Raw genomic sequence first — 12,958 nt, 5'->3', positions numbered from 1 at the left:
TATGCAGAGACAAGTTGCTCTCACATATTGACTGGCAAAGATTACTCGCGGGCTACATGTATAACTTTTTAAGAGGAAGGGCACGTTCTGGTTCAATTTGCCTTAAGAGCTACTTTACGATCTGAACTATATGATTATCACCTTCCCACGAACGATCCAGACACTTCTAATACAGAAGAATAGTCTGACACAACTGACTGTATCAAAAGGAAATCTGATCAGGAGATAATTAACATGAAGTCGATGTACAGAAAAATACAGTAGATATACAAGAAGATGTGACTGTATTTGATGATCTATCAAATGGAAGCATCATGGGCAAAAATTTACAACAGAATGACGCCTTGAAAAACATAAGAAAAAATGCATTTGTTTGAAGAATCACGTAAAGTACTTACGACTATTCTTGTTTTGTTTCAGTAACTTTGATTAGTGGAAATCCTGCAAAAGTTTATCGCGGCAGAAAGGACTGGATCTACAAACACTGAAAGATATATTGCCGTACCTTGCTGCAACTGGTCACAACAAAAACACACTAAATTTGACCATCTTTATTTAACATCAGCAAATGCTTCACCTTGAGAATGCTCATCTTTCTCTTCACAATGCCTTTGTAATGATGGTTATGATAAATCAAGCACAAAGGCCTCATCTCATTTACACTGGACAAAATGACTTGTCTCTACTAAAACACCTTTTTGTCTGCAACCTATTTCAATCGAATAAAGAATCTTTCCTGATAAATCAAGAAAACGAACAACATTTTATTAAAATGCTTTCGAGAAAACTAAAAGAAAATGCAGATCAAGACTACATAAACAAAAAGATGATGTTGATGTCAGCATAGGAGAAGAGCATCAGAGCACTATACATTTGTGAAAAAAGATTTACTATTTTTATTGATATAAATAAAAGAGCCAACATATCAGCCCATATAGTTCCGATTAGACCAATTTTGACAATCTACTCCTCAAAATGTCTAGGATATATAGAAAACAAAAATGTTCTATGAGAAAATGTTTGGCTTCTTCTGCCAACCATGCACGCACTTACATGTTGTGATACAATCTCTCGATTCTTTGGCGTTTGAAAAAGTAATGCATTAAAAATCTTCGAGAAAGTTGTCAATTTTAATCTAAATTTCAACTTTCAACTTGAGAAAGCTTGTGTTATTTCATACCAAAATAGAAAAAAATAGAGCAGAAGCTTTTTCTTTTCCTTATGGCGGATAACGACACGAAACCTCGGATACTCTGCGTCATCGACGAATTGTGAAAAAAGGTCATTTCATATCAATATATTACCACCTACATTCGCTGCAGCTACTATAGTAAATACCATAGTATCCCTTCTTATTTATAAGGCAATGGAATTGGTGAATAAAACAGAAGCTAGACTAGATCCCTTGGGGTTGGGAGTTGTACTTTGGTGGAAAACGGATCCAGTTAAAACTCATCTGCCCCCTGCGCCAGAAAAAAATGTTCTTAATATTGTAAATCGCTTTTTAATCGCGAGAACTTTATTTTTGCGTAATTACGCGAGATAGTGTGCTAGCTAAAATTTTATTCTCGCGTATATTAGTATTACTTAAGATAGTGTAGAGCAATAACTACAATTCGTCAAAATTTTGTCTCGCTTATTAAGTGTCAATGATTATCACGCGAAAATAAGGTAATCAACTGCAATTGTAAAGGAGATTGTACCTCTAGGATATGTACGAGCTCGTATTTGCCGCAAGCACGGGATCGACTGCATTGAGTCTGACACATCTGTATCATACCTGGTTCACCCCTACTAATGTTATTGTGATTTAAATTCAAGACACGTGGTTTAGGTTTACATATTCAAAGGTCATAGGGTAGATCTGGTTTTATAAATAAAATTGGCAGTGAACAGGAAATTGCTATAGTCTCGTTCTTCTGAAAACATGTCCTGCGAAAAATGTGTTTCCACACCTTTCTAAAAGACTTTCATGATTTTCAACAGAAATGGGTGCATGGCTTAAGGGGGGTACCAATTTATACATCTTATAGTTACTGCAAAAATTACAGCTCACTAGCGACCGATACGCTGGTAAAAAAAAGTGTAATATAATCTACAGTGACAAACCTTTATTTGCCTTATATTGCTATTGCTATTAATGCGCGCAAAGGATCTTACCAAGGGCAACTGACCAATTGTTGATTGAATACGTTTACGACAAATACATGTTTACAAGTTACTTCGAACACGTGGTTCAGGTCAACCAATGATCATGACAATGGAGTGCAAAATTTAAAAAAAAGTTCTTATGAACAAAATGCACACATTAGAAACTAAGAAAATATCACGGGTGTTTTTAATTCGTTGTTAAGGTAAGTCACTCCTGAAATTTGTTATATCAAGGATTTTTTGAGAAGTATATTTTGGATAAGTACTCATACAGTGTAACTCAAAATCGCAAAGAAAATAGGGGGTCAGTGTGCATCCTACTGATCTACGGTACATTTAAGTTGACCTTTTTGCACTTAAATTTCATCTCTTTGGTTAATTACTTTAACCCTTATTATATTTGATTAGATGTAAGCATGGTAATAAATTTAATCTAATTTTACGTAAAATAGTTCGAATAATATTTATCATTAAACAAATCTTGCAAATTAATGTGCGTAAATTATTGTGTGACCTTTTTGCACTAAAAAATAACATATTTGGGGTATTAAAAAACTTAATAGGCAATAAAAAATTTTCTTATATCAAACTTTTTACGACTTGAGTGCTGATCAGTCACAAGTATCGAGTAGTTTAAAATAATGAAAGAAAAAGGTGGGGTCAGTGATGTAAATTTTGAAATATTTGTCAAAATATGTGATTTTCAGGCAAAAAATGGTGTAAATTTGACCATGACTTCTTTAATGTATTTTCATTTTTTGGAAAAGTTTGTTGAGGGAAGGTGTAAAACTTGGTCTAAAAATATAAATTAAGACCTATATTAAATATTTTTAGCAATATCAAAACGGAAAATATTATCCGAGTAAAAGTATGCGAGGCTAAATTTCCATTACATTAAATTTTATAAATGTGCAGATTTGCAGAATTTTCTGCTAAATATCCTTCCACCAAAAGAAATAGTCCCTCATAAATCTTGCTTCTTTGTAGATTTTTGAGCAGTTTTTTCATTGAATGTTAAAAAATTTACATTGTTGAATTTAAATATGTTATAAAAATTGAATTTTAAAAAGTAGTTTTGAAGTAAAAGCTTCTGCGTGAACTTTTCTAAAAAGCTGACGAGTGACTTACCTTAACTAGAGAAAAATATGTTTAATAAAATGTATATATAATAGGTGTCAAGTTCATCTTACAGCAGCACTTTAAGGTTAAGGAAAACGAGCAGCGTCTCGTATGCATTCAAATGAACAAAACATTTTTTACATAACTATACTCTTGATCACGTGTGTTGGCCAGGGAATCCGCCTGGCAATAGTATCCACCGATAGTACAATAAAGGAATTCATCACGCGTAAAATTCCTGTAGTATTCGTATAGTAACCCATAATGCAATTCTCATTCATCTGATTTTGCAGTTAAAGTCACATTGGTGCCTCATTTGCTTAACTGACGCCAAAAAATATAGTCCTGGTTCCCATGCAAAAGATTTGTCCAAAAAGAAATTTTAATTCATGACAGCAGAAAGTTGTATCATAGAGAATACTTAAAAATAATTTAAACTTGAATGAATTCAAGAAAGATCGATTTAAGTACATTTCTACAGAATGACTATAGGGTGGTGAAACTAAAACGCAACATAACTTTTCTGTTTACCATGTCTCCACGTGCTAGTCACTTCCTAGCCACATTTCCGTGAATAATTTAAAGGCATCATTTCGTAAATTCTATGGTCGTTACAATGACGATGTCAGCAAATACAATTTATCAATGAGTCAAGTGATGACTGCCGTTTTTCATACTAATTGTTAGCCCATTATTTACCCATTGGATTAACGACGGATTTTTCCATTATTTCCTGATAATTTCAATGAGCACACGGCGGGTGATCGGTCGGCAGAGGATGCTTACTCCTCCATGGCACCTGCTCCACCTCTGATGCTTTGGAGATCCGTGTTTGCTATACTCGTCTTTTGTAGTGATTTATGATCTCTCTCAAATCGGATGTCAACTTCCTGTTTCTCTGTGCGTCTGTCCGTATTATAAATGAACAATTTTTTGTCGCAGTTTTCTCAGCAACTACTCATCGCAGACTCTTGAAATTTTAACACAATCTTCTTTATGGCATATCATAGGTAGGATTAATTTCTGTTCAAATGTGATGTCAACTTCTTGTTCATCTGTGCGTCTGTCCGTTTCATACATGTTTCACACATAGCAAAATTTCGTCACAGTTTTCTCAGCAACTACTCAATGTAGATGCTTGTAATGTTAATACAATCTTCTCTGAGGCATGCCATATGTAGGGATTGATTTCGGTTCAAATCTAATAACAACTTCCTGTTTATCCAAGCGTCTGTCCGTTCATTCATGTTTCACACATAACACATTTTTGTAACAGTTTTCAAAGCAAATACTCATCGCAGATGCTTGAAATTTTAAAACAATCTTCTCTGAAGCATACCATATGGTGGGATTTATTCTTCTTTCTCCCTGTTTTAGACGAATTTATCACATGTTTACACGCCCAACTTACAAAAGATTTATTTCTTTGACACAGATAATATTTAATAATTCACCGTTAATCCAATTCCATGTCATACTTATGGACAATGAGCTTAAATTATATCTGTGTATATTAATGTCTTATATATCAATTTTCAGTTTTATGGACATTGACAGGTATTTGCAATTAAAACGTTTTATCCAAGAAGTTGAGACTCTAAATTCTTCACCGTTTCGATGCCGGCGTGGCGCAGTTGTAAGAACGTAAAGACCGGTTCTTCGGATGAGATCGTATAGGTCCCGTGTCGCAGTAGTCGCTGGAATGTAAAAGATCCCTCCAAGCTTATTGGCCCTGAGTGCCGAGTAAAGGACAAAATTTGCAGCTCTCCAACGGCAAGTGGTGGTATCAATCAAAAACTTATGAAAATGTAGATGCTTTATTATTTTTAATTTGCAAAACATTAGAGCATAAAATTAATCAACAGCTATCCGACACAGATTTGCAAAATAAAATTGACGTAAAAATTTATAGATTCACGGTTTATCAATAACAGAGACTTTTCTTTAGAGTTATTTTAAAGACCACACATTTATCGTTTTCTTTCTATCAAGGGACTGCTAATTTAAATTAATCAGTAATAGGAACAGACTCAAATTCAAAGTCAAATAAAAGTACTTGGAGGTATATTCTTTCCATCGCCAAAAATACTGAATATCTTTTTATTATGATCATCAACAAACTGTATTGCACTTAAAGAGGGTCCCAGGTGGGATATTCCAACACATTTGAAATATTACAAGTTTTCTTTTTAACTGTCTTCTCTGAACAGTTTATTAAATCACTGATAACTTTTCATGCTATAAATATTTTGTCAGGTAAAATTGATTTCCGTATAGTTATTCGGCCATTTTGATCAATGAAAAACAAATAGATGAGTATTTTTGGTACAACTGAAACAGACCAATATTATGTTTGTGAAAACTAAATCATGTCCGAAAGATGTTAATGAATGGAAAACTCGTGAAAAGAACTTTAACTGTTCTTATCCAAAAGAAGTTTATCATTGTTTATCTGACGGATACGGAAGTTTGGGAGAAACATGCATCAAAGGGCTTGCAAGCTGGGTCGAGAAAGGTAAATTGTTTAAAACGAACATATGTTAAGAATAACTATGGAAAGCCGTAGGGTACCCCCACATTATTATTATTTTTTCCTATATAATTATACCAAAAATAATTATGTCATCCAAACTTGCTTTTTACAACATTATTATTATTTTCCTGCAACAATTATTATCTTGTCTGTTAAATGTGTGTACACACATTATTATTATTGTGTCCTACAATTATAATGATTCACTTTACAACAATAATCTTGCCAGTCTATGGAAAGCCGTAGGGTACCCCCACATTATTATTATTTTTTCCTATATAATCATACCAAAAATAATTATGTCATCCAAACTTGCTTTTTACAACATTATTATTATTTTCCTGAAACAATTATAATCTTGTCTGTTAAAAGTGTACACATTATTATTATTGTGTCCTACAATTATAATGATTCACTTTACAACAATAATCTTGCCAGTCAATATGTAGACACATTATTATAATTTTTCGCCTCATGATTATAATCTTGTCAGTCGATGTGTACACATTATTATTATTTTGTCCTACAATTATAATGATCCAAACTTTACAATAATAATCTTGCCAGTAAATGTGGACACATTATTATAATTTTTCGCCTCATGATTATAATCTTGTCAGTCGATGTTTAAAAACATTATTTTTATTTCACCTCAAAATTATAATAATTATTCTTACTTTTAACAATTATAATCATGTTTGCCCAAGCGAACACATTATTTTTATTTCGCTTCAATTTCATGCCAATTTTATTCCACATCGATCATACAATTATAATCTGTCTTACTCCAACAATAATAATCGCGACCAAAAAATTTGCAACATTATTATTATTTAGACGCTTGAAATCAAACGTTTCTGTGATTTTGATGTACTGAACAATTATAATCTTGTCAGATTTTCTTTGGGAAAGATTATCATTATTTGGACGCTTGAAAAAGTAAACGTTTGTCTGCCGAAGACAATCACGTGGTTTACGGCCATGTGCTTCCCTAGTATCTACAGTGCCGAGGACGGCGCCAGTGAAAGGCAGGCGGTTTGCCAGTAAGTAAAGATGATTTTGTTATATTAATGTACAAGGAAGTGAATTCCATTCATTCAATAAAGGAAATGTCTCAGAAATCAGCTGTCAGTATGCTGTTATTAAACGACAGCTTCGGAAGAACTAGTTCGAATTATCTCTGTACTTTTGTATAGGAGATTGAGATTGCATCAATGCATGCCATTGCATTGTGAATTTATGTTCCAAATCTAGAAAAGTGGCGTAAAGTTGAATGATATATCTTTACGAACAGTATATGCTTGTATTTTACAGATTAGCTTGAATTTTCTCTGCAGTAACTTGAGTAAGCCATTTACGTTGAATGTCAGTTGATTCTTACTGTTATTAGACTCTGATAAATGACTTTTGATGATTTCATATATTGATTTGTCTTGATTTCCTGATTTTATTAAGTTATCTATTATTGGACCAAAACTTTTCTCTTAATATGACTGCAAACTTCTATGTATGTTTGTTGTTTAACACAGGCACAGATAGACATTCTCCGGGGGGGGGGGCGTCCATGTAACATGTAAACTCGCCATAACTTCAAAAACCTATTTTGTGTTGGGGGGGGGGGGTAGTTGAAGACTTCTATCATTGGAATTTTCATATTTACATACCAATTTAACAAAAATTCGCATTTACCAGGGAGTTCTTCGTTTTCCGAGGGAGAGTCCAAGGTAACTTTTTTCTTGCTTTAGTATATATAGATTTGAAAACTTTGCAAATTCCATGGGGGGTCCTCCCTCCCCCCTCTAGATCCGTGCATGGTTTAACGTCCGTGTCGAGACATTTTCACTCATATGGAGACACCACCACTTATAAGTAGAGAGCTTCAAGTTTTGACTAATACTCGGCACTCAGGGCTATTGAACAGTGAGGGATCTTTTTTTTGCCAGCACCTATTGTGACATGGGACCTTGATTTATATGGTTTCATCCAAAAGACCTGTCTCCACATCCCAAAGTGGGATTTGAACCCAAAAGATAATGATCAACTCCTTTCTCTGCAACTCTAAGAGCAAAAGCTTTAACCACTGCTCCAAATGGGCGACCCTATGTTTGTTATCAAGAGCGATGTTATTGTTAAAATTTACTGGGTGTGTTCAATAAACTGCACAATAAATCACTTAGTATATAAACATAACCAGGAATAACTCATGTATTGGATTTGTTTTAGCTCACCTGCTCAATGATAAAAAAACAATTTTCAATATTCTGTTTTTCAAGCCACAGCTGCCATTAAAAGAGTCAATTGACAAATTCTTAATATGAAACATTTCAGAAAATATTGAAATTCTACATTTTTTGTTCAATCTTCAGTCACCATGAGAAATAGAAAATATGCTGTAGTTTTTAAAGAATTATTTGCACATGTACATTTAATTTTAAGAGCAACAAAGAGTCTTGATTTTTAGAGGCATGCAGGTTTTAAAGAAAGAAAACAGTGTTGTAAAGAACGAAAATGATTGCAGATGACACAGAGGTAAAAAGAACAAAAGTGGTTAGAAAGAATTAAGAAATAATATATTTATAACAGTGGCAGATTTATCCAGGGGGGTAGGGGGGTTTAAGAAAATGTAATGGATACTCAGAAAGTTTTACATTGAGATTTATATTTTTATTCATTCTGCAGAAATATATTGGTATGTTTAGAACAGTCATCTACTTTATAAATAATTATTTGCAATTTAGCTTACCTGAGTCTAATGCCCTGTTCACACAGAGAGTTTAATTCGAAATATTTACATCCACTGAATATTTTCTCCTTTCTTTCTTAAGAAACCCCATTGCGTTCATCACTGCATAAACTACAGTAGGCATGTCGCCTGTACAGATTTCTTAATCAGTGGCTGTTCCATCAACGAAACATATAAGAAATAGATAAGAAATAGATAAGATTCGCATCATTAATACAATAATTAATCTTTTTAATCCTACTTACGCGGGTTATGTATTTTTTCTGCAACAGCTGCTTCCTTTCATTCCAGTAATAACAAACAAAGAAAGCATTTTATTGTTTAAATAACAAACAAAGAAAGCATTTCATTGTTTAATAAAATGTAAGTTACTGTATATTAAATTTGAACAGCATTCACATGGAGAGTTTAATGCAAAAAAGTTTAATTTGAATTAATTAACTGCACATTAAATTACTTCGCATTAGCTCCGTGTGAACGCTAAGCGACGCTAATTCAAATTAAATTTTGACTCATGCGCAAGGCCTGAATTAAGGGGATGAAGGACCTTTAGCTGAAAAAATACCTGTCATTTAATTTTTTTCATATTTTGTATATATCTTATTTAGTATGTCCTACATACTATAAAGCAGACATATCAATAGGTTTCTAGACTTATTTCTGAGATATTGAGTGACAAATACCATACCCCACAGTGTCTGAGCGGAGTTTTTATTCACCGTGTTTCTGGGTCCATTACTCGGTCGATATTTGAAATTTTTTACCATAAATAAAAAATATACCAGCGGAAATGTGTCTTTTAAAATATTGTAGAGTATGAATAGGGTTAAAAATTCGAAAAAGCAAGATTCTTTTGTAACACCACATCTGGAGACGGAAATTTACGACTTTTTTAGGACAACTTAAACCATAAAAAATTAATTTGCAAAAAATCTTATCATTCAATATTTTAAAATTTACGTCGAAGTTCAAGGTCGTCATTGTATTGATTAACTGTAAAAATATTGATTGGTGAAGCTGAGCTCAATATTGCACGGGGCAAAGTTAAACGAGTCATGATCATGAGAAAAACGTGTCATGTTTACATTTCTCGAGTACGGGAAAACCCAACTATGACGTCACACATTCCTGAAATAAGCGAAATAAGACATACCCACAGAACTTTTCCGCCAACAACCATGTAAAAATATTTTTTGCGTTCTGAAATTTACAAAATACCCTACCTTGTACATATTATGGCCCATTTTTATTATTTCATACTTCCCGCTTTTACCGTGTATGATCTTGCTGAACTAAGAGATCCACTATGACGTCAAAGACGCACTGGACGCGCAGAGTAGGAAAACGGCAGAGTGGATTAATCTATTCCGTAATTTGATAATATTTGCAAAAAATTTTGAATGTTTTCAGATATTTTATACTAGATGGTAAACGCAAACAAACAGTCAAAAGAATTATACAAGTACTGTGGTTTCAATCTCGTTTTGTACATATTTTTCAGAGATTATGACGTAAATCAACTGAGTCACGTGACCATACATCCTTCATCCCCTTAAGGCATAGGCCCCATGTCAATAGTTAGATTTAGATATCAGTGCTAAGTTTTAAGGAAAAATATGTTAATCACTAAATTGTATAAAAAACACTATGATTTTTATGTCAATTGAATCTGCTCGGTACACATGATGTGAATAACAAATGACGTCATAATATCATTGCTGATCTCCCTAATGTAGAAATAAAATTTTGATTTGCATAAGTTTAATTTGCTCTAGCTGTTGTGTGAACACAATTAAATACGCATTATTTTACTTCTCATTAATTTACTGTGAATTAAACTCTCCATGTGAAAAGGGCATAAGGCTCAAGTAAACTTTTCCTACTAAGAAGTGTCTGGCATCTGTTTATCATACATAATGATCCCCAGGTTAAGGATGGGGCCACAATGGAAATCAAAGTTTTACACAAAAATACAAAGGAAAGATCATTAGAAATCTTCTAAGGCCATGATTAGTCAAAGAAATAGAAAGCATCATCAGTTGGTATAGATTTAAGTTTGTTCAAATCATGCCCGCTTCCCCTCCCCTTAGGATTAGTTTGGGCCCAGTAGGAATTATTACTTTTCAATACTGAGAGCCAAAGAGCTAAGGTGAGCAATGTGACCAATGGGTCTTTATTTGACCTTTGTCATTTCATTGCAAAATATCCTAGTGTATGTTCATTTTGCGAGGGTTTTTTGTCGCCCCATACTTTGCCGTTATGAAATTGTCAAAAGAAGTCTAAATATTTTTTTTTAAATTCATGCAAGTTACAAAGGATGTGAGAAAATATGGAGGGTTTTTTTTTATAAAGGGAAACAACTCTTGCAAATGTACATTTTTTATTCATGTAAGAATTTTATGCCAAGTCTGTTCACACAAGAAAAACCCAGTTTGCTGTCACATTGGGAGCCCTCCACTTGTCATAAGTATCATGAAAAAACTGCTCCACCCTACCAAGTTTTCCCATGATTATGTGTGTCAATGATAATTATAAAGACTCTTGTGTTTTTAATGTTATTTTTCAGGGTTCAGGAACCATAAATTTTATGTTGGTGTTTGAACTTCACCCTGATAGACTTTGAGCACATCATAAGTTTTAGACCTATGGATGAAAATCTGGCAGTTGGATGATAAGGAAAACACAGCCGTGATAAATGTCAGAGAAGTCTCCTTAGAAAAGTGTGCCGGTCTGGAAAAAAAGTTGCAATGTGAATAACTTGGAAGAAAAAAGAGTCATGTTAAATTTCAGAGAATTCTTGATGAAAGATTGCATGTGTTGTTCCTGTTCCATGAACTTTGTCTTTTTAACATTATTTAACACTTCATTTGAAATGATGCATTTTTGATACATTTTCATTATTGAAATATTTACATTTGATACTCTATTTAACCAGTGGGCCAAGAAAGGTGAATACTCATGTGGTATCATTGTCAGATAGGGTAGATTCAAGTTTGTACATATCATGACCCCCTGGATGTAGAGTGGGGCCACACTGAGAGTTCAAACTTTTAGGGAAAAAGGCCACAGTCAAAAATATATAAACATCCTTATTTAGTGTACGTTCAATTTTGTCAAATCATACCCCTCCCTTTTAGGGGTATGTCAGGACCATTTATGCATTTAAGTTTTTCAATACTAATCTGATTTTTGCTTTTTTCTTAGCCACATTGCATAGGTGAACCAGTTGGTCCCTGAGCCTCTTGTAAATCTGTATATTATATATATATATATATATATTTTCCAAAAATTTTGAAGGTATGCATTTTCTAATTTTTTAACGAATATTTTGCAATTAAGAGATTTTTAAAAAATTTTAGCGGAAAAACGCCAAAATAAGCCAAAATTAGAAAGTAATTTGCACATTTAAAGTAATTTGCACATTTTATTTAAGTTGTCTGGTAATGATGTGTTATTGAATGGATATTAAATAGTGATTTATTCTGGTGTTCTTTTGGACTTGAATGACAAACATATAATGGAAGGCATGTTGGAAAAGTTGGAGCTCTGTCATATACATGTGATAATTGTAGACCCAAATATTGTTCACCAACATTGGAAATACATGTTCAAAATATGGGAGCTACTATATGGCCTATATACTGTATGTGTACTTAAAATAGTGGGCTTCATATTTGTGTCTGTAAATATGTAAACTGTATACACATGACTTTTAATGAGTTACACAGTACATTCACATACATGTACTTGACCTTGAGAGGGAATTCACACTCAAATCTAGTATTAAAAAAAATTTGAATGCAAGTAGATTTCCAAACAAGATGTGTTTGTGAAACACTGATGCCCTGGTATGGCAACATAGTGAAAATTAAGCTTCTCTTAAATGCAAATTTAATATATTGTTACCCAAAGTAGGGTCCCCTAACTGGAAATACAATTGTGAAACATGAAAACCCTATCAACATCTGTTCCCAAGTTATGATCAGGCAAAAAAAATTTCATAAGTACATAAATCTTCAAGATCAAGGTCAGAAGCTCAAGGTTATTGGTATTGAATGAAAGGTCTTGTTACAAAAATTACATATGGGAAGTATAAAAGCCCTAGCCCTTACTCTTCAAAAGTTATTGCCAAGGTTAATGTTTTTTCATAAGTCCTGGAATGTCAAGGTCAAAAGGTCAAGGTTTTGGTATCCAATAAAAGGACTTGCCACAGAAAATATATATGTGAAGTATAGAATCCCTAGCCCTATTACCATTTATAAGTTATTGCTAAGGTTCAAGTTTTTTCACAAGTCAGGAAATCTCCAAGGTCAAAAGGTCAAAGTTATTGGTATCCAATAAATGATCCTGCCACAAAGTACACATGTGAAGTATTGAAGCTCTAGCCCTAACCGTTTTAAAATTTTGGTTAC

At 33.3% G+C, this 12,958-nt stretch overlaps 1 protein-coding gene and 1 long non-coding RNA gene across 2 annotated transcripts in view; both read left to right on the top strand.

The window, feature by feature from the left end:
- The first annotated feature begins 5,616 nt into the window (after window positions 1–5,616).
- LOC134257291 (uncharacterized) overlaps window positions 5,617–12,958 on the top strand; it is a 56,027-nt gene continuing 48,685 nt past the window's right edge. The window contains exon 1 of the mRNA XM_062739925.1: window positions 5,617–5,785. Within this exon, the coding sequence (XP_062595909.1) occupies window positions 5,620–5,785 (166 nt within the window). The 5' untranslated portion in view covers window positions 5,617–5,619. The remainder of the gene's footprint in view (window positions 5,786–12,958) is intronic.
- LOC134257289 (uncharacterized) lies at window positions 6,706–11,796 on the top strand. The gene is made up of 3 exons (XR_009989892.1): window positions 6,706–6,850; window positions 8,240–8,332; window positions 11,113–11,796. It is a non-coding gene; the product is annotated as an uncharacterized LOC134257289 (long non-coding RNA).

This window comes from Saccostrea cucullata, unplaced genomic scaffold (assembly GCF_032062105.1).
Source record: "Saccostrea cucullata isolate Sc308-1 unplaced genomic scaffold, CSIRO_AGI_Scuc_v1 ctg1885, whole genome shotgun sequence".
NCBI lineage: Eukaryota > Metazoa > Mollusca > Bivalvia > Ostreida > Ostreidae > Saccostrea > Saccostrea cuccullata.
Note: the sequence above shows the minus strand (reverse complement) of the source record. Positions and strands in the feature narration are given on the sequence as shown.